Source organism: Equus caballus, chromosome 15 (assembly GCF_041296265.1).
Source record: "Equus caballus isolate H_3958 breed thoroughbred chromosome 15, TB-T2T, whole genome shotgun sequence".
Lineage (NCBI taxonomy): Eukaryota > Metazoa > Chordata > Mammalia > Perissodactyla > Equidae > Equus > Equus caballus.
Genome location: NC_091698.1, coordinates 99,085,783 through 99,111,433, shown reverse-complemented (window position 1 = coordinate 99,111,433; position 25,651 = coordinate 99,085,783). Strand labels below are relative to the sequence as shown.

General features: G+C 49.5%; 1 protein-coding gene and 1 long non-coding RNA gene across 8 annotated transcripts in view; one reads left to right on the top strand and one right to left on the bottom strand.

Moving 5' to 3' along the window:
* Positions 1–8,918: 8,918 nt before the first annotated feature.
* Positions 8,919–10,295, bottom strand: LOC111768159 (uncharacterized). Its single transcript, XR_002800325.2, has 2 exons — positions 9,972–10,295; positions 8,919–9,373 (listed from the first exon to the last, which is right to left on the bottom strand). It is a non-coding gene; the product is annotated as an uncharacterized lncRNA (long non-coding RNA).
* The window catches only part of RRM2 (ribonucleotide reductase regulatory subunit M2), a 40,006-nt gene continuing 24,489 nt past the window's right edge, over positions 10,135–25,651 (top strand). For 3 of the 7 annotated variants that reach the window (XR_011426609.1, XR_011426608.1, XR_011426610.1), the window contains exons 1-9: positions 10,429–10,620; positions 10,699–10,773; positions 11,154–11,297; positions 11,492–11,608; positions 12,065–12,198; positions 14,009–14,103; positions 14,210–14,343; positions 15,202–15,306; positions 15,390–15,503. Coding sequence is in view for 1 of the 7 variants with exons in the window: in XM_014731312.3 (XP_014586798.2) it covers positions 10,516–10,620; positions 10,699–10,773; positions 11,154–11,297; positions 11,492–11,608; positions 12,065–12,198; positions 14,009–14,103; positions 14,210–14,343; positions 15,202–15,306; positions 15,390–15,503; positions 15,582–15,734 (1,176 nt within the window). In the remaining 6 variants the exon portion in view is untranslated. Of the gene's footprint in view, positions 10,621–10,698; positions 10,774–11,153; positions 11,298–11,491; positions 11,609–12,064; positions 12,199–14,008; positions 14,104–14,209; positions 14,344–15,201; positions 15,307–15,389; positions 15,504–15,581; positions 17,364–25,651 lie in introns of those variants that run through there. The other 4 variants (XR_011426607.1, XR_011426605.1, XM_014731312.3 and 1 more) reach the window with 3 other exon arrangements.

Here is a 25,651-nt window from a genome sequence, read left to right as displayed (position 1 = left end):
TGAGCTGATTATCATTAATATCATTCCAGGATGCAATGTAGCAAATTACATCAATAGATTTAAGCAGGAAAATTGTATAATTTTATTGGTAGATGCCAAAGGAGTATTTGATTAAATTCAACATTCATCATAAAAACTCTCTGTGATCTAGCAATATAATGAAATTTATTTAATATAATAAGGAATGTGTATCAAAATCAAGAGCTACTTCTAGGCAAAGAGGGTGAAGTGAAGCCCGACGATAGAATCTCTTTCCTGTCCTTCATTCGATGGATATTTACCAAGACCACACTCGGCTCCTGTGCTGAGAATGCAGCAGTGAACAGTCCACTGGGGCCTGGCTCTCCGGAGCTTACATTCTAAATAAGGAAAAAATTCAGAGACTGACAAGTGCTACGCCAAACTTTGAAACAGGATGGTGTGCTGGAGAGTGACCGAGCAGGTAACTGCTGAGATCCGAATGAGAAGAATGAGCCAGCCATGAAGCAGGCCAGGAGAAAGGGCATCTCAGGCCCCGGGCACAGCTACTACAACAGCTCTAAGTGGGAGTCAGCTTGGAACGGCCACGGAACAGAGAGGAGGACCAAACAGTAAGTAATAAAGATATGCAGAATTAGATCCAGTCAGAAATGTGCAAAACTTACCAGAAGAATATTATACTTTACTGGAGTCATTGAAAAAACCCTTAACGAAGGAGTATATCATGTTCATGAAAGGGAAGACACACTGTTCAAGATAATATTTCCCCCCAAATAACCTATCAAATCAATGCAATTATGATTTTAAAATTCTATTAGCTGTTTTCAGTTTGTTTGACTTGGAACTTGACAAATGAATTGTAAGATTCATCTGGACAAATAACTGTGTAAGAATAGCCCAGATATGTTGACTAAAAGAATAGTAATGAAAGAGTCGTGGCCTAGCAGACATAAAAATTAAATTATATAACTACAGTAATAAAAAGAATATGGAGCAGGTCTGGTAACAGATCAGTGAAACATGATTGAGAATCCAGAAATAGACAATGAACATATGGAAATTTAGTATTGTTCTCTATAGGAAAAAGACACATTTAAAATTAGCATAGAAAGGAAAATGGATTATTCAACAAGGATATTGGAACAATTAGCTATCAATTGTTTTAAAAGTAGAGCTTGGTCTCGACCTTATTCCGCAGATCAGAGATTCAAGTGTAAAAAATAAGCCATCAACGTTCTATAAGTAAAGGAAAAGTTTAACAGTTTTACCACTGTTAATTTGTAAAATCTGTAAATTTCTGAATGGTAAAAGACACCATAAATTCTATTAAAAGATCAATGAACAAGCCACAGACTGGGAGAAAATATTTGCAAACCATATATTGACAAAGGACTTGCATCCAAAATGTACTATAGAACTCTTTCATCTCAATAGTGAGAAAACAACCAAAAATATCGCCAGATGTGGACAGTGCCCTGGACGTCCTGAATCACTCCCAGCGGAGAACCACTGAATCGGAGACGAGCAAGATGTGAACAGACACTTCAACGAGAAGATACGGATTGAAAATAAGTGCTCGTGTGAAGACGTTCAATAGGACTGGCTGTGAGGGAAATGCAGAATAAAGCTCCGATAAAATATTACTACACACCTATTGGAACAGCTGAAATAAAAAATAGTGGTAACACCAACTACTTGTGAGAAAGTGGAGCGGTTGGAACTCTCATTCATTGCTGGCGGGAACGTCAATGGTACGAACTCTGCAATACAGTTTAGCAGTTTCTTGCAAAGTTAAACAAACACTCACCACGTGACCCAGCAATTCCACCCCTGCATGATTATCCTGGAGAAATATAAACGTGTGTTCACACAAAAACTTGTACAGGAGATTCATGGCGTCTTTATTTGTAACAGCCGAAACCCGGAAAACCCAGATGTCCTGCAGCAGGTGAATGGTCAGACACCACTGTGGCCCGTCCACACCACGGAACACCACTCAGCCAGAAAAAGGAAGATGCTGCCGATACCCTCAGCACCCTGCCTCCACCTCAAGGTCGTGATGCCGCGTGAAAAGGGCCGGTCTCACAGGGCTGCACACTGCCTGGTTCCATTTATATGACCTTCTCTAAGGGACAGGGGTAGTGATGGAGGCTAGACGGGGGGTGCCAGGAGTTACGGTTGGGGGGTGACTATTAAGGGATAGCACAGGGATGGTCTTTGTGGGGTGGGACAGGTCTGCATGCTGACTTGTGAGATTATTCAAATCTGCTCGTGTGGTAAACTCTCCACGAACCACGGACACACGCACACACGAATGCACGTAGAAACTGGTGAAACCCGAACAAGGTTCGTAATTTACTTCACAGGACTGCACCAATGTCAGCTTCCTCGTTTTTACAGTGCGCTGTGGTTATGTAAGATATTCAAGGAACCTGGGTGAGGGAGCACGGCAACTCTCCGTACTAGTTTTGCAATTTGTGTGTCTTAAAGTATTTCAAAATATATAAAGTTATAATTTAAAAAAAAAAGGACAAAAGAAAAACCAGGAAACTGCAACATATATATAATAGAAAAAGAGGTACCATTCAAAACATATAGAACTCCTATAAGTCAATATGAACATGGCAAATAACCCAATCAATAAGTGGACAAATACCAGGAAACAGAGAAGAAATGTAAAGCCACATCCCATACTTAATCTCATTAATAATCAAATAAGTTCAGCTTAAGACAGCAGGAAATATTCATTTCCATCCATAAAGGGCTGATGGCTTTATGACGTGGAGAAGGGGCAGGGCCACACTGCTGGTGGGAGTGTAAACTGGCCAACATTCCAACAGGCAGCTCGACAGCACCTCTCCAGATTTTAAATATTTACACCGTTTGACCCAGTAATTCTAATTCTAGGAAATACAAAGTTTATAAAAGTTTATAACAGTGAAAAATTGGAGGCGACCTAAATGTTTGTTACAGGGAATTGGTTACACAAACTACAACAACGGCAACTGCTATTTAATTGGCGCCTTCCACGTTCCAGGAACTCTCCTAAGTGCTGTATGCATGTTAACTCATTTGATCCTCACAGCAATCCTAAGAAGCAGCTTCCAGGTGCTCCTTTTTTTTTTGAGGAAGATTAGACCTGAGCTAACATCTGCTGCCAATCCTCCTCTTTGTGTTGAGGAAGACTGGCCCTGAGCTAACATCTGTGCCCGTCTTCTACTTTATATGTGGGACGCCTGCCACAGCATGGCTTGATTAGCAGCATGTAGGTCTGCACCCGGGATCCTAACTGGCAAACCCCAGGCCACTAAAGCAGAGCGTGCAAACTTAAATGCTCTGCCACCGGGCCGGAGCGACAATAAGGATTTTTAAAGGTAAAAGACTAAAAATTTAAAAGAGAGAGAGAGAGAAGAAAGAAAAGAACAAACACCGGGTAGGAATTGCACAGTCTTGGACACTCGTTCCCCGCCCCCCAGCTAGGGGATGGCTGTCATGGAGGGTCTCCCCTTGGCTGGGGGCTCCTTCTCCCTGAGAGTGAAGCAGGTAGGTGTTGACTCATGTAGGTGGCAGGCCACCCTCCCCAGAAGTCTCCAGGGCTGGCCCTTCCATGAGGAGCTGATAACCCCCCAGGGGAACATGAGATCCTGGCCACTGTAAACCACTTCAAAGGAAAAACGACAGACTGGATTACAAATATCATCAGAACTGAAGGTCAGAGGGACAGGCCAAGGTTTTAAAATGAGCATAACAAACACACAGAACATACAGCGTATGGATTTGAGATTCTCAGAATCACATGGGTTGTGCTTTAAAAATGCCAATATTTGCAACATGGTGGAAATTACATTCCTTGCAACTACTTAAACTTATGATGAAAAAGCATAAACATCAATTTAAACATGTGCAAAGGGGCACACCACTTTTCAACATCATTTGAGGAGCGACTTGAGCCCAAAGAAACCACAGATCCCAGCCCTGCACCACGCAGGCTGTCTGATCCTGGCCTCTCAATGGCCACAGCTCTGAACCTGCCTGTCCTGGACTTACACGGCTCTGCCAAACTGTGAGGCAGGAAGTGTCTGAAGTCTTCTGGCGAGAAAGCAATTTCTTTTTTTTTTCTTTGGTGAGGAAGATTGGCCCTGAGCTAACATCTGTACCAATCTTCTTCTATTTTGTATGTGGGACACCACCACAGCATGGCCTGAGGAGCAGAGTAGGTCCGTGCCCAGGATCCGAACCCACAAAACCCCAGTCTGCTGAAGCAGAGTGAGCAAACTTAACCACTGCACCTCTTGATTGGGATCCAAGCTTAAAATGTATCCACCCTCTCTGGGAGAAACAGGAAAAGGCTCACTTGGTGGCTAACACCCATGTCAAAAGCTCCACCTGTTTGGGGTGGGGAGGGCTTCCTGCTTAACCATTTCCTGTCCACTTCTGGGTGAGTGACACTTAAACTAATTACAAAGGTGTACTTAGGTGGGCTGCAGCAAAGCAGGGAGCTGCTCCCTAGACTTACAGGTGTGACGCTGCCATGCTGGCGGCCCCCGTCTGTGTCTAAGTCCAGTAATAATTCATTTGCTGTCAATAGTAAAACAAAGTTTTAAAGAGATAACATTTAATCCAGGAAGAAACACTCTTTAGCAAATGCTAGTACCCTTGGAACAGTGAGACGGAGAACTTCAAAGCCGTCCTCCTGGTCGTTAAATAGGAGAAAGTCCGGGCGTGGACCCAGGCTCATCGGGCATCTCCGTGCTCTCTAGGCCAAGGCTGTGCTTGAATCTGGTGCAAGGCAAGGCCATGTTTAATGCAAGCTGGCAGGATGATTTTGAGAGTCCTCTGGAAATGCTTCCTGGTGCAGCTGGGATTCATCGCCAGGTTCCGACCTCTGGGTCATGAGCCCTCTTCCTCATTTAATCCAACCATAGATGCTCTCGGGCACTGCCTCCTTCCTCCACCGCCACGCTCAGCCTGACTGCCCGGGGAGGCTATTCGCACAGACGCCACGGTGCAGTAATGCGGCGGCCCCACAGCACACTCGCAGCACAGGCGTGGAGACAGCTGTCAGGGTGCAGGCCCAGGCCAGGGACACACCAATGCGGCCGGCCACTGGGGAGGAGAGGCCCCTTCAGCACATGTTACCAAACCTGGCTCCCTAGGGTGGGCCTCAGAGCAGCCTCACACGAAACTGTCAGGGGAAGGGACGCTTCAATGAGAGTTGGAGTTAGGCCAGGAGGCGTGGGGGGCTTTGTTGCGTTGAGATACTTGGGCCTGGCCCCCTCTTCCTAATGAGTCACCTGCGTTTCCTTGGAGGAAGCCTTGCCCGACTCGTGGTGCGCAGGAAGCAGCAGGGCCCTCTGGTTTGGGGGTCTGCCGTGCTTCTGCTTTGCTCACCTGCTCTGAAGAACACTGTGGTGATGATGGAGAGAAGATGGGGACTCCCAGAAAAAGATGCGGACAGAAGGAGCTGGAATAATGACTCCAGGGCCGTTAACTGGAAATGAACTGAAGTAGGAAACGGAGAAAAACACACCGGAATAGCTTGAGTTTTCTATTTCAAGAGACTGAGAGGTCAGCTAGGCCAGCTAAATGGAAGGGACTGAACGCCTTTAAGGCCCTTCAAATATCCTACCCCATTTAATCTTTAGAGTAACCCCGGGAGGCAGAAATTACCACGCCTTATCAGTAAAGCAACAGGCTCAGAAATATCAAGTGACACGTCCAAGGTCATCTAATAAACAAGAAGTGACATGGGAATTCAGCCCTGAATGCCACGTGGGTCCCTTCACCCCACTCCACTGATCTAGTCTGAAAGCAGCTGAACTTCCAGGAAGGGAACCTTCCCGGCTACATGGGTTTGCTTCCCCTCCTCCCCAAGTTATGATTTAGCTAGAATGCAAGGGTGGAGAGTGGCCCAGGGAGCTTCATCTCGGTGCTAACACTGACTTTGCCCTTCCCCCGGCCCAGCCCACCCTACTCACGAAGGGCAGGACGTGTGTCCTATTTGCAAACCTATTTGCATGGGTTGCTCTTTGTCTGCCAGTTCAGAATAACAATAAAGCTGCCTGTCCCCTACCCCCCAAACACACACACACACACACACCCCCCATCGCACTTAGGAAGACGTCGGTGCTGGGGCCTCCTTCTCCAGGAAAGGAGGCTATTACAGAAGAAATTATTTGGTAATAAGCCAACAGGAAGCTGAGCTTGGTAGCGAGGAAATAAACCAGCCCTGGGCCTGCAAAATCGTGGCCTTATGCTCTTATTTTTCTTCCTTTTTCAAGTCAATCTATGGGAAATCTTCTCCTTCAGACATAGCCTGGAGGGGGCAGAAACACAGCCTTCAGGGGAGGGGCTTGGCCTGGGAGCAGGAAGACCAGGGCAGAACTGCCAGGAAAGCTGGGAAAGGCCCTGGTGGTCAGGTGGGGCCGAGGGCAGGTCAGGTGGGCCCCTGTGGTAAGCTGAGGTGGGGGCGTTCACCGGAGACCGTGTGGAGGGAGAGGGCCCTTGGCAGGTTTTCTGGGGTTGGCAGCAGACCAGAAGGCAAAGGGAGGCTGACCCAACCCCACCCTCAGCCCCCTTGCCTCTCTCTTGAAACGCCACACGGCTAACAATCCACGCTCGGGGTGAAGCGCTCCATTGTCCCGCTCCCCGAGAATGCATTTTCCTCAGCAGACGACCCTGAGCATCCTGAAGGGCTGAAAGGGGAATCTCAAGCTCAGAAGGAGGAGGGCGATGCTTGGAGCGACCCAGGGAGTAGCTCACGGTTTTGAGGAGGGTTGACCTTGCTTCCTGGTGGTTGGGAAACAAAAGGACTCCACAGAGGGAAGGGGCAGATGGGTTGCAGAAAGGAAACCTCACAAAAAAAATGTGATCTATTCATACAGTGGAGTATTATTCAGCCTTAAAAAGGAATGAAATTCCTGATAGGTGCTGCAACCTGGATGAACTTTGAAGACACTATGCTAAGTGAAATAAGCCAGACGCAAAAGGACAGATATGGTAGGATGCCACTTACAGGAGGTACTTAGAGTAGAGAGATTCATACAGACAAAAAGTAGAATGGTGGTTATGAGAGGTTGATGGGAGGGAGTACCGGGGAACAGGTCTTTAATGGGGACAGAGTTTCTGTTTGGGATGAAAAAGTTCTGGAGAGTGGTGATGGCTGCATAACATTGTGAATGTACTTAAAGCCACTGAACTGCACACTTGAAAATGGTTCAAATGGTAAATTTTAGCTTTTGTATATTTTACCACGATAAAAAACATAAGCCAAATCTAATAGAGCCTTTAGACCTAACTTCCAGTTTGCAGTAAATGCAGGAGTTAGAAAAACCAGTTAAATGACACTATGAAGACACAGTCAGACAAATGGAGAACGCGGGACACCCTACAGAAAACTGAACTTCAAAACGTGAATGTCATAGGGAAAAAAACTGGAGGAGTTGTTCTAATTAAAAGAGACTAAAACGAAACAATAACCAAATGTAATGCATGCACCTAATTGGATCCTGCATCAAAAACAAACAAACTTAGAAGACACATTTGAAACGACTAGGAAGAGCTGATTAAGGACTAGATATTAGGTCATATTAGAGAATTAATGTCAGTTTTCTTAGGTCTGTATACAGTATGTGGTTATGTTAGAGAATGTCCTTATTTTAGGAGCTACATGCTGAAATATGCTGAATTATCTAGGGATGAAGTTTCAAGATAAGCGCAACTCACTTTCCAGCGATCCAGGAAAAATCCACACCTATAGAGGGAGATAAAGCAAATATGGCAAACCGGAAACGCCTGTTGAATCCTAGGTGATGGCTGAACACTAGAATTCTTCCCATTTTTCTATATGGTGAAAACATTCTTCAGAAAAAGTCGGGGAAGAAAAGTTCTAGCTGCAGTTTAAGGAGCCGTGTGACCTTAGGCAGACTCCTTGCCTTCTCTCAGGCCTTATCTTCCTCAGCTAAACAACAGGCTTCAAAGTACCTACCTCACTGCTGTCTGGATTACAAGTGTGAATCACCTGGTCCAGGTGCCCAGGGGCTGTGGGGTTATTGTCCTTAGTATTATTATGACAATGCCCAGCACCGTGCCTGGGACATAGAGTGACGAGTGGCTTTGGGAAAACCACTTGAGCTGCCCGGGTCTCAGTTTCTCAGCCTGAGTCGGGGGGGAGGGGCGCCCTGGAGGCCACCCCGACCCACCAGCGCGGGGTGAGTCAAAGTGGAACTGCTGGGAGCGCGGGCTGCGGAAGCGGGGGCGGGGCCTGCGGGTGGGCGGGCGTGGGAGCCCAGGCCTGCAGGGAGGGCCGCCTCATCGGAAGTGGGGGGCGGAGCCTCCCCCCTGCGGGCCAATCACGGAGCGGATGTCAAGACCGGCGCCTAGGACAGGAGTGGAAGATGCTGGAGGATTCCGGCGCTTGCGGCTTGGGCGCTGCGGCGGGCCTCCTCTCTTCGGGTGACTGGGCCGCCTGGTCTGCTCAGGCCCTTCCCTCTCTGGTCCCCAGGGCACGAGAGGGGACGCTGCAGACCAGAAGCCCGGCCCTGCGGTCTCCTCCGGGTGTGACCGCCGGGCAGAGCCACGTAGCTCTTAGACCTGCTTCCTCGTTATAAAGTGAGAGCAGTAAAACCCCACGTAGGAGGAGGACTAGACAGGCCCCAGTGACTCATAACTAGGAGATGAAGGAGAGAATGGCGACTTGTCCCTCTGCCTCGTGGTACCGCTCGTCTTTCCGAGTCTTTCTACAGTGCACGTGTTATTTTGGTAGTCAGGAAAAAGTTAAACTAAAAATGAAGCCATCCTCTCTGGCTAGCTCACAGAGTTGTACTTGATGGCTCCTGTGCACTGAGGCAGCACCCTAAAGGAGCACTTCCGGATAGTGATTATGTGAAACTGGAATGTAAACCGGGTATTGGAGGATACCAAGGGATCACAGATAATTGTTAGATGTGATAATGGCTTTATCAGCCATAAAATTATCAATAAAACTACCCATTTTCTAGAGCTGGAGGCTGAAGCAAGGTGAAATTGACAATGTCTGGGAGCTGCTTTGAAACAAATGCTAGACCGAAGTTTTAGTTGTTGCTTTGTCTAAGAGATGTGATTGTCATTGGTCTTTCTCTGAGGCTTGTGAATACTTTAAACACGGTGTGTAGCACTTTAAGAAATGGAAGAAATAGGTCTAAGTGGGGAGGGTATCTTCCCTATCCCCAAGCTCTTTGGATTATTATATCTAGAAAAGACTGTAAAAAATCCAGTGTTTCTCTTGGTGACAATCCTAAGAGTGTTTGCAGCTGTCGGAGCTTTCCCAGGTGAATCTTTCCTGGATCTTAACATTTCTTTCTCGTCATTGATTTCATGGCATTTTGCCAATTGCAGGGCAAACGTCTATGGCAATCTGAAAAACCAAATACAAAGTGAAATGAAGACTGATCCTGAGTTCCTGTCTCCATGCTCGCCCCAGTGGAGGTTTTCAACCTCCGCTTCAGGCTGTTTGATGCCCAGTAAGCAGTGGGTGAATTCCTACTTCTCCAACTATTCTCCGAACTTTAAGGAATTCTTGCTCAGTTTGCAATTCTTAAAACAATAGTGACATAGGGGACATTGGCCTTACAGCAGACACAATTTCAGTGGGAAATTGCACCAAAGGCCCTCTCTGTCATTGAGTTAACTTGAAGGCTTACAAAGGGCTGCGAATTCTCATTTAATCCTCATTTTACAATAGTCCTGCAGGTTAGATACGGCTACAAGCCCTATTTTACCAACAAGGGCACCAAATCTTAAGTCAGGAGATGTGTCCAAGTGACACAGCAACTGCACCGCAGGACTCAGCAGCCAGTGACTCTAACCGTTGGACAGCACGGTCGTTGCCGACCACCCCACAGCCATGCCTCATCTCAGGGCCCTTGCACCCCCACCCAAGTACACGTATCTAAATGGTCGCAGAAAGGCGGTTCCCTCGCAGCCAGGGGCGTTTTACAGGCATTTGCACCAACCTCATTTGCAAACCATTTACCGGACCCGCGAAACGGGTTCAAAGGAGAGACGTTTTCGGGGAGGTGGGGCTGTGGGGGGTGGGGGAATCCTCTCCCGCTCGCCGGCGGGCTCCAATCGCGTTGTCTCATTCAATCCCAAACGGTTCCCGGCCAAACGCGCGCCATCGCCTCCGACACGCACGGGGGGCTGCAGCTGTGGTCCGGGGGGGGCCCGCAGGCGCCTGGGCAGTGCCGCTCCCGGCTCGGCCCGGCCCGTAGCCCCCGGAGGTCCGGGTGGGGGCCCCCCGGAGGGTCCTGAGGCTGCCCGGAAGGCGGGCGGACGGCGCTCCCGCGCAGCCCTTGAATTTCCACCACGACCCGCCCCTGAACCAGCGACGGGGCGCATCCAATGGGAAGGCGGCTCCGGGCCCCGCCCGCCGGGCCTCTCTGGCCAGGCCACGCCCACCGCGCTCGCCCTTCCGCGGGGCTTTAAAAGCCCGGCCGCTGGGCGCCGGGGGCTCCCAGGACCCGCGCGCCGCCTCACCTGTCTGAACCGCCAGCCGCCATGCTCTCCGTCCGCGTCCCGCTCGCCACCATCGCGGACTCGCAGCAGCAGCAGCTGCAGCTCTCGCCCATGAAGGGGCTCAGCCTGGCGGACAAGGAGAACACGGTGAGCGCGCGAGGGCCAGGGAGGGCGGCGGGCGCCTGTGGGGCGTGGGCATGCCCCTCACCGCGCGTCTCCTTGCAGCCCCCGGCCCTCAGCGGGGCCCGCGTGCTGGCCAGCAAGACCGCGAGGAGGATCTTCCAGGACCCCGGCGAGCCGGTGAGTAGCGGGCTGGGGGCGCAGGGGGCAGAGCGGGCCTGAGGGCGCGAGGGGCGCTGCATGTAGGCGGCGCCACGATTGGCGCCAAAGCCTCATTGTTTCCTCGGCTGTTTCAAACCCTAGCCCCTCCCCGGCCCGCGCTCCTTTCCCGCCAAAGTTCCCCTTCCTTATCGTTTCCTACTTGCACGTCTGTGTGTGTCCGATTGCTTCTCTGCTGCATTCCTGTTGTGTTACATATGGAACACATGTATGGCAGCTGGCCCTTGAAACCTCGAACCGCATGAGGTTGCCGATAACTGAACGTGCTTGGCCTGAAAAAATGGCAGTTTCATCTGGTGCGCCCTCTGCCTTAACATGTTCATGTCTTTCTCCCCCAACAGAAGACGAAGGTGCCTGCCCCCAGCGTGGAGGATGAGCCGCTGCTGAGAGAAAACCCTCGCCGCTTTGTCATCTTCCCCATCGAATACCATGATATTTGGCAGATGTATAAGAAAGCTGAGGCTTCCTTTTGGACAGCTGAGGAGGTAAGCGGATTAGGGAACTTGGAGACTTAAAAAAAGGGAGTTTAAGCCTTGCCCCGGGGGTGGTTGGGGACGTTCTGATTGGCGAAGGGAGCTGTATGTGAGGGGCATATTCATCGAGCGGTGCTAAACTGGAAAGAAGGGTTGAGCACCGTGCGCGCGTGTGGGTCCTCATGCTGGATCCTTGTGGACTTCAGGTGGACCTCTCCAAGGACATCCAGCACTGGGAGGCCCTGAAGCCCGAGGAGAGATACTTCATATCACACGTTCTGGCCTTCTTCGCAGCCAGTGACGGCATAGTCAATGAGAACTTGGTGAGTTTCCCCCCAAATTCTGCTTTTCCAGTATTTCAGGGAGAGCTAATTCTCGTTCCTCATCGTTGACCTTTTACCATACCGAAGGCACGTATGTTTGCAGGTGGGCTTCTCTTCTATGGCATTTCCCGTTTTATAATACTCTTCGCAATTTTTTCTTTATTACAGTACTTTTTCCCCTGACTGGAGAAGCTCAAAGGGTTAGTGGTAGTAAAAGGTTTACTCCTGTGCCTGCCGCATTGCTCTCCTTTAAAATAGCGGTTATCTATGTTCTGATCTGTAAATTGAGCATATAACGTAAAATACCCAGCTTTACCGCAGAATAGTGAAGAATGATATAAAGAAATAAACCTTAAAATGGGACAAAAAAGGGAGTGTGATGCGACCAACATCCATTGACTGACTTGCTGCCGGTGGTCTTCCCTGAGGCTGAACCTGGCTGTGTTTTACCACTAGGTGGAGCGCTTTAGCCAAGAAGTTCAGATTACAGAAGCCCGCTGTTTCTATGGCTTCCAAATCGCCATGGAAAACATACATTCTGAAATGTACAGTCTCCTCATTGACACTTACATTAAAGATTCCAAAGAAAGGTGAGTGTTTGGGTGGTGTGCCCGCATGTCTAGGACTCACTCATTGTTCCTTTATTTCGTTTTTGAATTCATATAGGGATAGAAAAATGACTCTCAAATGCTAAGTCAAAGAAATTCCCGGCACCCATGGTCATGTCTGCTGAGGAAGAGGCCGAAATTCACTTTATTAGCCAATCACTTAACAGTCATGACGTTCTTCCGTGTAATCTGTACCGTTGATCTAATGTTCTTTTGAAAAAACATCCTCGAGGCTTTCTCTGATGAACTAAAACCTAGGTCGACAGTTTTTACTTCTGTGGCAAATCTGTTGACCCACATGTGAGGCGGGGCGGACTGGAGGATGCAAGGTAGAAGGTCACCGCTTCTTGCAGAGCTGGTGAGAGGACAGAAAATGAGGCCAGAAGTATAAGCGAGGAATGAGTGATGCAGAGGCAGCCAGGAACCGTGAGACTGATTCAGACAGGGCAGTTTGACGGGAGTGGTGGTTTATATTAGGGGATAGTAGAGGAGAAATAAAGGTAGCTAAGGCCTCATTTACATTTTGAAGATGCACTGGAGAGGAGGGGGAAATTAGAAGTGGACTATTGGAGTGGTCTAGATACTAAGGTCAACTTCAGGAGCGGGGCCTGTGGAATACAAGTGGTGAGCTCAGGGAGATGATTGCATATCGCCTGGGGAAATGTGAGGAGGAAAAAGAAGTGGTGACCTGAAAGGCTAGCAGGGGTGAGGGAACCCTTTGAGGGCAAAAAGATTTGAACATGTTTGTAGACAGAAGTGGGAAAAGAAGGTAAAGGTGGGCATGATTGAGGTGAATTGCCAGAAAGGGTAGGATCAGGAAGGTCTGGTGGTTACGCTGCAAAAGCTAGGGAGAGGGACCAGCCTGGTGGAGTAATGGTTAAGCTTGCGTGCTCTGCTTCGGCGGCCCGGGGTTCATGGGTTTGGATCCTGGGCACAGACCTACACACCGCTCATCAAGCCATGCTGTGGCAGCGTCCCACATACAAAGTAGAGGAAGATCGGCACAGATGCTAGCTCAGGGACAATCTTCCTCAAGCCAAAAAAAGCTGGGGGAGAGGCACACCCAGGTCTCCACTAGACGACATTGACATGGAAAGAGAAGGAAAGGGGCCTGGTGGTCTGATGGCCTTCACTTTAGAACAGGTCACCTGGGAAGGAATATCTGGGAAGTCAGTAGGCTGCCAGGGTGTGAGCAGGGACAGGTTGGAGGCAGAGGAGGGTAATGAGGAAGACCCAGTTAAAGGCTGGGCCAGTGGATTGCCTTCCTGACCTGGGATCAAAGTGGCACAGAATTACAGTAGGAAGCAACCTGAGGTGTGTTAGGCTGTTGGCTTTAATTGTTTTATTATATGCATATGGCATTTGGGCCCAAATAATTGGCCCGATGATAGTCTTGGTGGGGGTGCTGTCTACTGAGGGAGATAACAGTAAGCACAGCTTAAGCAGTCCTGGCAGTTAAGGGTTTATGGTTCTTCAGATTGAAAGATAGGGCCTGTGAAACATGTCACAACTTGGACTTCAAATAATGAAGCCAATAAATGCTCTTGGTGTAATGTACTAAGTTTTAGTGTTAGTCATTCTTAGGGCTCAGTATGAACTAAAGAATACCTAAATTTGCATTGATGTAAACCAAATCAATGTTGAGATTTTAGCAAGAACAGTGGAGGAGGAACCAGTAAAGAGAAAACACTTCAGTTTGAGTCTCAATTTGGCCTCGATCCCAGTGTTCTTCTCTAGAAGCCTGTGGTGGGAGGTCTGTGCTGACATTGCTGATGCTCTGTGTGCCTGCTAGGGAATTTCTCTTCAATGCCATTGAGACGATGCCTTGTGTGAAGAAGAAAGCAGACTGGGCCTTGCGGTGGATTGGGGACAAAGAGGCTACCTATGGTAAGGACGCCTTTGGCCTTAGACCTGAGCTTCACTTTCTAAGTGATGTTACTGGTTTGTTTGTCCTTCATTCCTCACTGTGTGTCTTGGCGTTGACTCTTAATAGGAGAACGGGTTGTAGCCTTTGCCGCAGTGGAAGGAATCTTTTTTTCTGGCTCTTTTGCATCCATATTCTGGCTCAAGAAACGAGGACTGATGCCCGGCCTCACATTTTCCAATGAACTTATTAGCAGAGATGAGGTGAGTCTAAATCAAATAACAAGCTGATCTGCACCCCACACAGCTATGACATTGTTCCCTCAAGGGACCCCAGGATGATCAGATGCGTCCTGTCCACGTTTAACATATGCATTCAACCATATACATATTTGACAGAGGATGAAATACTTTGAATTACTTTGCTTGTATTCTCAATATGTTATAATATAGTCATACATATGTACTGCCCTATAGGGATGTTTTATTATTTTTGCCTGGTATTCTATGTGATCCTACTGTACTTCAAAGTTAGTTCAAAAGCATCCCAATGAAATGAAAATCCACTCTGCTCCAGTGTGTGTCTTTGAATCCACTTGGATTAAACTGTGGAAAGGAAGGTGAAGGTACCCAGACATTTTAAGTTAAGCCACATCTGGATTACTTGGGGTTTAATGCACTAAAACTTGGCAGGCTCAATTCACTTGAAATTGCATTGCTGATTTCCGGAGCATTAAGATGTAAATCTAAAAACTAACTCGCCTAGTCGCTGAGTTTGGCCTTTCCTGCTGGGAGTAGTGGCAAAATTAGAGCTCTCTGCTGCAGAAAGAATGAATGCTCTGAACGGAAGTTCTGCCCCATCCTTTGCCACCACACAGAGCAGCAAGTAGCACACCTGGCCTGCCATCGTCATCTAGGTGGCAGCATTGAGAGCCTTGGGTGGGGCTGAGCCTACCTCAGGATGGCAGCAGAACAGACAGTAGCTGAAGACAGTTTAAGTGCCTTCAAGATGGCCAAGCAAGATGTGTGAGGAGCATGCGGGAAAGGCTAAAGCAGTTTCCTATCCCATAGGAGTGACAGAGGTCTCCCAGTTTTATAGTGATCTGAAACTTTTTCTTCTAGGGTTTACACTGCGACTTTGCCTGCCTGATGTTCAAACACTTGGTGCACAAACCTTCGGAGCAGAGAGTAAAAGAGATAATTATCAATGCTGTTAGGATAGAACAGGTGAGCGATGCGTCCGGGCCTTGTGCTTGCGAGAGGACGTCTCTGCGCTTTTGTTTTATTGAGAAGCTGTGCTTGGTCCCTAGGAGTTCCTGACGGAGGCCCTGCCAGTGAGGCTCATTGGGATGAACTGTGCTTTAATGAAGCAGTACATTGAATTCGTGGCAGACAGACTTCTGCTGGAGCTGGGTTTTAACAAGGTGCGGTATTGTTGATAGCCTTCTGGTTCTTTTTGAAACTGGAGTTCTGTATTGATGTTTTGCTGTGAACCTTTTCAGGTTTTCAGAGTAGAAAATCCATTTGACTTTATGGAGAATATTTCACTGGAAGGGAAGACTAACTTCTTTGAGAAGAGAGTAGGCGAGTATCAGAGGATGGGAGTGATGTCCAGTCCAACAGAGAATTCTTTTACCCTGGATGCTGACTTCTAAATGAACTGAAGATGTGCTCTCATTCTGCTGATTTTTTTTTTTCCTTCTCATCCAAAGAAAAAAAAATCAGCTATTTCAAGTGTATCAACGAGCTACACCATGAATTATCCATAATGTTCATTAACGGCATCTTTAAAACTGTGTAGCTACCTCAAAATTAGTTCTGTTTATTAAGAAGGCTAGCTGTGTTACCTAGAGCAAAAGCATAGACAAGGCTTGGGTTAGGGAAGATCTCGTCCATCCCTGTTGGGCTTTTGCAAGCAGGCTAGCTGCACGTGGATTCACCGTGGCTCCGAACAGCTCTTGGCCTCTGTGGGGACTCGAGCAAGTCTGCTCCAGCGGGGTTATTAAGCTTTCACTTAGCGCCACAGGCCGTTGGAAGACATCAGCCTCACTGCTTCAAAGCAGATTTTAAAGTTTGCTTACTGATTTGTATATAAAACTGGCACTTTACACATAAATAAACATAATTTGTACTGTTGAGGTAAAGGCCTGATTCAACCTAACTTTGTTGGTTTCTCACCAAACGCAGACCTATTGGCTGCTAATGAGAGCCGATTCAAAATTTACTCGGTGACAAAAATAAGTTAAACCTGTGTAAACTAAGCATGTTATTTGTTCTTTATTTTCTTTAATGAATTGAAGGGCTTTTTAATCAACTTTAAAGTCAGTCGTGTGCATACCTAGCTATTAGCCAGTTGGTGCCACATACACGACGACAAGTTGTGTTTTGTATTCTGTAGCCCAGGTCAAGTACCATGGGATAAGAGATAAAGGAAAAAGGAGCTTCTAATTTCAATCATTAGGAATTAAAGTGTGACCTGGGCAGACTGCTGGCAACCTGGGGGTGTGAAGGACAATATCATTTTATTTCTCAAATTGTATTTTTCCTAACTTCCTCGTAGTATGAAAGATCCTTGAAATGTCTTCATAGCTGGGATCTAAGATAGTATTGTAAATTGATTTTCAAATCATCCTTGAACGAAATGACCCAGCTAAGATCTTGCTCCTATTAAGTGGTAAAAGTAGGACTGAAATTGGCTCTCCAACAAGTTGTATTCGTTCTGAGTTTGGTTTAATTTGTGTGTGAGTAGGTACTGTTGACATAATCCATTTATATTTACTACACACCTTAAATTAGAAAATGCTTTTTTTCTATGTCCTTTTAGATATATCTGTAGTTCATACTTTGAAATAATTACCCAGTATTATCTTGCAGTTCATAGTTGAGTAGATATCGTTCAGTGCAATTACTTGTAGCATTTGCCTAAATCTGAGCATCACCTGGTGCATTAGAAAACTAGTTTGTGTGAGCTATTAATACATGTTCCATTCAAATAGTAATTTCAGAAAGAAGTATAAACTAATAGATATACTTAATAGGACAGTTTGAATCAATATGCCTTTATGTTCCAATCTGCCAAAAAAAGGCCGAGGTGTTACTTGGGAGACAGCGTCATATACATCAATCCTTTGGCCACATTTGTTAACACATGTTGTGTGTTGGCTGACCACTAGCCTGTTTCATTGTCAGTTTTTTTATTGTATAAATGGTCAAATAGCCCATTTAAAAATTTCTGTAATATGTGATCGTTTTCTATCTTTTAAATTATTGTTACCTAAAGTTAATCCAGATTATATAGTCCTTACACTTGTGCGACACAAAAAACACACCAACACTTGGCCTGGTGTGGTCAGGTACAGGTGGAAGTTGGGAGCAGATTTTCGGATTCCCTTCCCGTTAGCTGTGTGATGTTAGAATTAACTTCTGCCAAGTAGGAGTCAATTTCTTCATCTGTTTAAATGGAAACAGATTTTGTCTAAAGCATTTCAAAATCTCTTAAAATTGAATACTGCACAAGTGTTAAATGATTAAAATAGAACTGCTCTTATGTCAGTTCCTTGATAAAACTTGCATTTCAATTCAGGAAGAAAAAAATCAGGAAGTATCTCATGCGTGGGGCTTTCCTCATGCCTGTTCTGGCACAAGGTACATAGGAAGAGGTGCACCTGAAAGGTGGGACCCAAAAGCATCACCTGCCACACTGCACGTGGGCGGTGTGAGGCCAGGAGCCAGTGAGTCCGCCTTCCTAACCACCCTGGGGGAGCTGCTAATCTGGGCCTCGGTTTTCCCATCTGTAAAGCAGTGGGGGTGGGAACAGATGGGGCTGAAGCTTCCTGGAGGGGTTTTGCTTTGTTCTCCCATCAGATTGACCTGTGTGGACTTCCGCGTGGGCTCAGATCAGTCCCTCTCTATAAATGCCCTTCCTGACTCAGTCCCACCCACCTTAGTAAAACCTTTTAGAAATCACACCTGTCCGTTCCCAAATGCCAAATTGTGTGTCACCACTTTTGGTCTGCAGCTGTTCGTTTAACCAACAGCAGCTACCTTGTCAGGCACTGTTCTGGGCGTTGGAGGTGCAGCAGAGGAGGAAACTGGTGCATAAGTAAATCTGGGTGTCGGGTGGGGATGTGGCTTTGGGGCCAGAACAGGGAAGGAGCAGCAGAGAATTCAAGCTGGGTGGGAGCATTAGGAGGCGTGGGGACGGTGACACTGTTTCTCTGGGGCAGAGGTGGGGATTGGGGGTGAGTCTTACTGATAGTGATGTTTTCTGGGGCAGAGGCGGGGATTGGCGGCCAGTCTTCCTGACAGTACTGCTCTTGCCTTCCTGCTTTGTTTGCATCAAAATTCCCACCGTGTTTCTCCTATGAAGGAGGATGCTCACTTAGAACACGCAGGTTTTATCCAGCTCCCTATCTTAGCACGTGGCCTCTGGGATCAGGCCTTCAGTGAGTGGCTGGTGAATGAGGAAATTAATTTGAGCTGAGTACTTTGGGGTGGGTAAGGTCTTGAGTAAAGGTGTTCTGTGTCCTGGAGGAACCCAGCCACAGAGCTTTGCCTTTGCACCCCAAAGGCACTCCATGAATGTCATTTGATTCATAATGTCAGCTGGGTGGCACCATCAGGCAGCCATGACCTACTGGAACAGCCTCCCTGGGGGCAGCCCACAGTTGGGTTTCCTCTGTTCACCTATGCCAGCCTCACATGCTCTCCCTGGAACCCCCGCCCCCCATGCCTCACTGGGAAGACCTGCGTCAGTTCGTGTGGTCAGACCACTGTCAGAATCACCAATGGATTTGATGGATAAACACTCATGGGCCCCATCCCAAACCTACTGAATCAGTCTTAGGGGGACACCAGGGAGCCTGCGATTGTAACAAGTTCACCTTGGGAGACTTGGGTATTTGAGAGCTGGATAGGATGAACTCCTTATATACAGTTCAGGCCAGTGGTTTTCAAGTCTGAGTGTCCATTACAATTGCCCGTGGGCTCTTAATACTACTGGGAAGAGCCCTGCTCGGTTTAAACTGGCTGTGCTCTGATTTGCACTCCAGATGCACTGAGCCCCCCACTTAGGTAAGAGGCACATTTACTGCATGTGGACACGGGGTCAAGCCTGGCTGCTGACAGCAGACCTGTGAGGGCCTCCCTCCGCCTGCTGGGCGCTGCTGTGGCCTGTGGTCCAGTCAGCACTGGCTCCTTACAAAGCCGGCACTAGATGGGTCATTTGTTGCCCTCCGGCCAGGGAGCTGACTGGTTTTTTTCATGTTACTGAGGATCTATGGCCCTGTCATTGTTAGTCTGGGGATCCTGACATAGCGAGATAGTCCCAGCCCCTCAGTGAGTGGCTGCAGCTTTGAGGCAACAGGATTGCATGGCTTGACCCATTCAAACCAGAGAAGACTTCATAGGACCCCTGCCCCTTTCTGTAGAGGGGCTACCCTCCTGGTGTGCTCTGGGCACGGGAGAAAGAACGTAATTAGTGGTGTCTCCTTGTCCTTCCCTAGAGGGGCTTCCCCACATCCGGATGTTGATGAGAATGGCTGAACCCACTGCTGTATGTAAGGTCTGGTAATCACAGCACCTTAGCTTGGCCGGACTAAGGTACCCTAAAAACCATTCTGCTCTGACACCGGCCAGTGATAACCAACAGCAAAAGTCAAATGGGCGATGAATTCCCGAGAAGGGGAAACTCCCAGGCGCTGGGAACGAAGATGCCGGCCACGGGAGCCTGTGCTTGCAGCAGCCCTGGCGGGGGGTAGTTCTTAGCCCATTGGGTTTGGAGGGGGGGATTCGCCTGCACTAGCGGAGGAGCTGGAACCGAGAACTCCACATGGAGCCAGGACCCCCAAGGAAATGGGGGTCAAGAAGTAATCCCACCGGCCCAGGGGAGGGGATCATCGTGTTGGTCTTGCTGGACCCCAAATCAAAACCCCAGGCCTGCACCTCAGATTGGCACTCTGGGAACTCGCGGAAGGGGCACAACCCCAGCCCGGCTGCACGTGCTTCCCACAGGTGGAGCTCACAGCCGGAAACTACAAAACGTGAGGTAACAAACTACACGATCGTAGGAATAGTGGGTTTAAAAATCCCAAGAACTTGAGGTTGTAAGACCATAGATACCACTGTGATCAAAGGGGAAAATGAATCAAACCCAAACAGTGCTCTGAAGAAGCACTAGGCAGACGGTGAAAAGAACCAGCTAGGATTGCTGGGAATGCAGCCCATGCTGGAATTAAAGCTCCAGTGAGATGAGACACAGCTGAGGAGTGAGTGACCAGAAAGGATATTATCTGAAGGGATTATCCAGAAGTAGATGGAAAATAGGAAAGGACAGGAGAGATGCAAAGGATGGAAGGGGAGGCACCTCCTTTCTAAAGGGAGCTTTAATGGACAGAATGGGTAGGCGATGTTGAGAAAGTGGTGATTTTCCAGAAGTGGCTCGTCCTCATGGTCAGGAAGTCTGAGGAGCCCAGATGTTCAAGGCCACCTGGTCCTCTCGTGTCCAGGCAGGACCACCAGGCGAGGTCCAGGGGCCAGCATGGACTGGGCAGCTGTGATGTAATGGCCATTCACAGTATGGCCACACTAACCTGGGGGCAGACAGGCGAGGCTTTGGGGCTGGATGATAGCAGACGAAAAGACTTGTGGGAGCTGGTTTTAGACATGCTGACGTGGAGATGTCGGGCCCCCCTAGTTTGGGGCAGGCTGAGCCTCGCTGGGTGTGGCCCAACATGAGAGTTTAAAGACCGGCTGGAGGTTACTGGTGACCAGAGAAGGCCTCGCTCTGCACCCCTCTGAATTTGGCAGAGATGGTGGGGGCGGCTGCTGTCCCTCCTGGCTTTGGCAGGAGAATGAATCTGCCTCAAGAGTGGGTAGGGCCTAGAAAGGCTCGCTCTTCTCCCAGAGGCCACTAACTGACCACTGTGCCCACTCTCAAAAGTCCCCTGACCACAGCCACTGGGGTTCCAGACTCCATGCAACAAGGACCAGGTTCCTGCCAGCCAGCCAGGCCTAGGACTTGAGCGTCTGGTTTGGGGATGGGAGTGGCCTTGTTTCCCCCCTGACCTTGGAGTTCAGGGAACAGAGGGTCGGGCTGCTGCAGCCACCTTGCAGCCATGAAGGCAGGCCTGTCTTGAGAGTGGGGCCCACACATGGGAAAGGAAAGCTGATCTACAGAGAAATGGGGTCCTCATGACTGTTTGTTTTCTGGATCCAGCCATGCCTGAATCCCACACCCTAGACTTTTCACTTAAGTAAGCCAATAAATTCCCAATAGAATCAGGTTGGCGTTCTTGCCACAGGCAACAGAGTTACACGTGAACAGAACCCACAGCCCTGAATTCATCTGAGCCACAGTCACCATGGCAGTGACTTTACAGATGTGGCCAAGAGGCTCAGGGATGTCGGTGCCTTGCTGAGGACCATACATAGAGAAACCGGGGCCGACCAGGACTAGGACACAGGTGTACTGGCCCCATGGCCACACTCCTGTCCCTTTACTACACACCTCCCTTCATGAGGGGATGGGTACCCCAGCCTTCCTTCATGCGGAAACTGCTTCTGGATCTGCTGCTGCCTTGCTCCCCTCGTCCTGCTTTCCCTGTGCCTGGCATGGTGGGGAGGCTGTGCTCTGCTTTGTCCCTGCCACCATGACCATGTAGCCTGTCTGGGCAGGAGCCTCTCTGTTGCCTGTAAGTCAGAGAACATCCTCACTGGCCCAGGGGTTGACCTGGGACCTGCTGCCCACTTGCTTCTGCCTCGAGCTCCCAAATAAGGTGGCAGGCTGTGCCGGGCCGTGCACCGCACTGGAAGGCTGGGGAGAGAGCCAGACACGCACAACTGATTGGAGTCCCAGGCTTAGAAACGGGGGAGTGGGGAGCAGTTACTGACCCTGGGGGTGGGAAACAGGAAGTCTCCAGCTGTTTCTAGAAAGCACCTGGAGCAGCAGGTGCCTGGGTGAGGTCTTGCACGGTGCCTCTCTGAGCCTCCCCTCCTCTTGGTGCGGCAGCCTCTCCTGCGGCCCCCAGCCAGGCCCTGCCAGGACTGAGCCGAGAAGGGTGTGCGTGGTGTGAACAGGTGCTTGGGGCCAGTCAGCCTCCTCGGCTGATGCAGGTGCTGAACGGTGTTTCCACCCCACAGGGGGCCCCTTTGTTTCCGTCGGTGCAGGGACAGAGGCAAAAAGCCTGGCTTTAGAAATGGTCATCGTTGTGGCCGGCCGGGTGGCGCAGCGGTGGTTAAGTTCGCACCTTCGGCTTTGGTGGGCAAGGGTTCGCTGATTCAGATCCCCAGCGCGGACATGGCACCGCTTGTCAAGCCATGCTGTGGCAGGCGTCCCACATACAAAGTAGAGGAAGATGGGCACGGATGTTAGCTCAGGGCCAATCTTCCTCAGCAAAAAGAGAAGGATTGGCAGCAGATGTTACCTTAGGGCTAATCTTCCTCAAAAAAAAAAAAGAAAGAAATGGTCATCGTAGAATTCGGTGACTAGTGCCTGGCGTAGTTTCTAACAGCTTTATTGAGAGATAACTTACAGACTGTCCACTTCAGCCATTTAAAGTGCAGGATTCAGTGGGTTTGAGTGTATTCAGAGTCACGTAACCATCACCCACAGTCAGCTTTAGAACGTGGTCACTCTGTACCCAGCAGTCCCTCCACGTCCCTGTCGCCCCCGCCCCCGGCAGCCTCTGGTCAGTGGTTCTGTCTGTAGATTTGATTTTGCACCTTCCTGAGCTGCTCACTGAGGAAAAGCTATTAATGGAAGAGGCACTGGATTTTATTTCCAAGAGATCGTTTAGCACGTCAGAGGCAGCGGAGGGCGATGGTCCTGCCATGAACAGAGATTTGATTTACATTTCAGAAAGCTCTTTCTTCCCTTGGCATATCAGAAAAATATTTTACATTAAAAAGAGATGGGTGACATTGCCTGGAAGGGGACCTTGTCGACTGAGTCAGGGAACCTGTGAGCCGGCTGGCCGACCTTCAGCCCCTCACCCTGGGTCGCCCAACGTGAGCTGAGCCCTCCTCCCTCTGTGCCCAGCCCTGTGCTGGGGGCAAGGGCGTGGCGAAGGCCAGGGGTCAGGAAACTAGGCTGTGGGGCCAAATCTGCAGACTCAAGCTAAGAATGCTTAAAAATATATCAAAAGAACGATATTTCATGACCCATGCAGATTACGTGAAATCCACATTCCGCGCCCATCAGTGGCTTCCTCGGCCCACAGCCTCGCTCAGGTGTTTGCATGCTGTCTGTGGCTGCTTTCACGCTACACGGCAGAGTCGAGTCGTTGCGACGGAGGCTGTATTTTATGTAGAGCTAAAATATTTTCTATCTAAAATATTTTCTAGCTTTTGGTGACCTCTGAGTGAGGCATGACCTCGCTCTGGAGGGGCCCACAAGTAGAGTCAGGAAATGGGAAAGTGGTAGACGGTCAGTAAGGGTGGGCTGGAGCCAGCAAGTACCTGATCTCTGGTCAGGAGCCGACTGCTAAATTGTCAGGAATTTTGTGAGTACATTAGTTTGCTGGAGTTGCCATAACAAAGTGCTGCAGATTGGGCGACTTACACAACGGACAGTTACTTCCTCACAGTTCTGGAGGCCAGAAGTCCAAGATCAAGGTGTGGGCAGGGCTGGTTTCTCCTGAGGCCTCTCCTGGGCTTGCAAATGGCCGCCTTCTCCCTGTGTCCTCACATGCTCGCCCCTCTGTCTACATGTGCATCCTAATTTCCTCTTCTTTTTGCCTTCTTCTTCTCCCCAAAGCCCCCTGGTCCATAGTTGTATGTTCTAGTTGCGAGCGCCTCTGGTTGTGGCATGTGGGACGCCCCCTCAGCACGGCCTGATGAGCGATGCCATGTCCGCACCTGGGATCCGAACCCGCAAAACCCTAGGCCACCGAAGCAGAGCGCACAAACTTAACCACTTGGCCCCGGGGCCGGGCCCTACTCTCCTCTTCTTAGAAGGCCGCAGTCAGATTGGATTAGGCCCACGCATATGACCTCATTTACCCTTAATCACCTCTTTAAAGATCCTGTCTCCAAATATAGTCACATTCTGAGGTATTGGGTTGGGACTTCAGCATATGGATTTTGGGGGGGGGGTCTCAGTTCAACCCATAGCACTGAGCTAGTTATTAGATACAGCCATTATTAAAATTAAATTACATAAACTTGCAATTAGATAAATTAGGTTAAAGAGCAATATAATAAATATTCAAAAAGTCTATCTTACCACGTTACTAATATCCACGTTCCTGAGGCCATTTATGGCTGTCATCTCTGTGCAGTGGAAACAGCTGGATGACGGTGTGTTACTGAGCATCTCTCTCCAGTTCCGTGATCAGTAACGTCAGTTCAGTAGCTCAGAATCAGCTGTGGTGGGAGTCTAGGCACCATGGAAATTGCTAATGCTCAATGCAGGGTCCCCTCCGGCGGAGTTGGGCGTCCGACATTTACCAGCACACCACTGACGCAGGGCCCTGAGCGCCGAGACAGAGGTCAGCCTGGGCGCCATGGGCACCAGGAGAAGGCCAGGCCTCGGGGAGTCGGAAAGGCTTCACAGACTGGGGGATGCCAAGTGAACCCGGAGCGTAAGCGGGGTTGTCCAGGCATGGGGGAAGAAGGGTGACATGGGTTTGCAAAGCCCTGAGGTAGGAGAGGGCACCCTGCACCTGGGGATGTGGGTGATGGCAGGGGTGGTGCCTGAGCCACCTGCTGGGAGAAGAAGTGGGGAGTTGCGAAGGGAGGTCGGGTAGGACCTGGAGCGCCCAGCTAAGGAGGTTCCACTTGATCTGGCCGTAATGGGGAGCCACGGAGGGTCTTGGAGCCAGAGGGGCCGGGGCGGGGAGGGGAGCCCTGGCTGTCCGTGGGTTTGTGGTTATGCCTGTGTGTGAGTGTGTGTGCCAGGCGCTGTGACTTGCTTCTCTGTGTCGCCTGCCGGTGAAGGTTCTCCGTGCATGCTCGGGGAATGGTTGAATCATCCCGTTCAAGCTGAAATCTTTGACGGGAGACTCACCCCGTTCTCCAGTCAGCGTTGGAAGTGGAAATAGTGTGAATGTGGAGCCGAGGGGGCATGGTGAAATAAGTTATGGGGTATCTATACCCAGGATGCTAACCAGTCATTACAGATGGTAAATACGAAGGGTCAACAGCAGCACGGACCGCTGCTTACAGAATCATGGTGAACGAAAGTAGCGCAACATAACATTATACGTGCAGTGTGGCTGTGAAGGTGTAACAGCGCGTGTGTGTGGGTGAGACAGGCAGCATCCCCAGTGAGAAGGGCAGGCGATTGTCTCACTGGCAGGAGGGAGAGCAGTTTTTCTTTCTGTTCTGTTTTTCTGTTCTGATTTCCCTGTAATAAACGGCAGGTGCTGCAGCTCGGGGCAGGACCCCTGCGGGCAGACGGCCATCCCCGGCCGGCGGGGGGAGCTGGAGGCGGAGGGACCGGGCAGGGTCTGGGGGCCGCCAGCCACAGGAGCCTGGGCTCGGCTGCAGGGCGGCGGCCTGGCCCTCCGGCTCACCCACCCCCTGCAGCTGCCTCGGGATCTTGCTGGGAACCGGGGACCAGTCACTTCTGTCC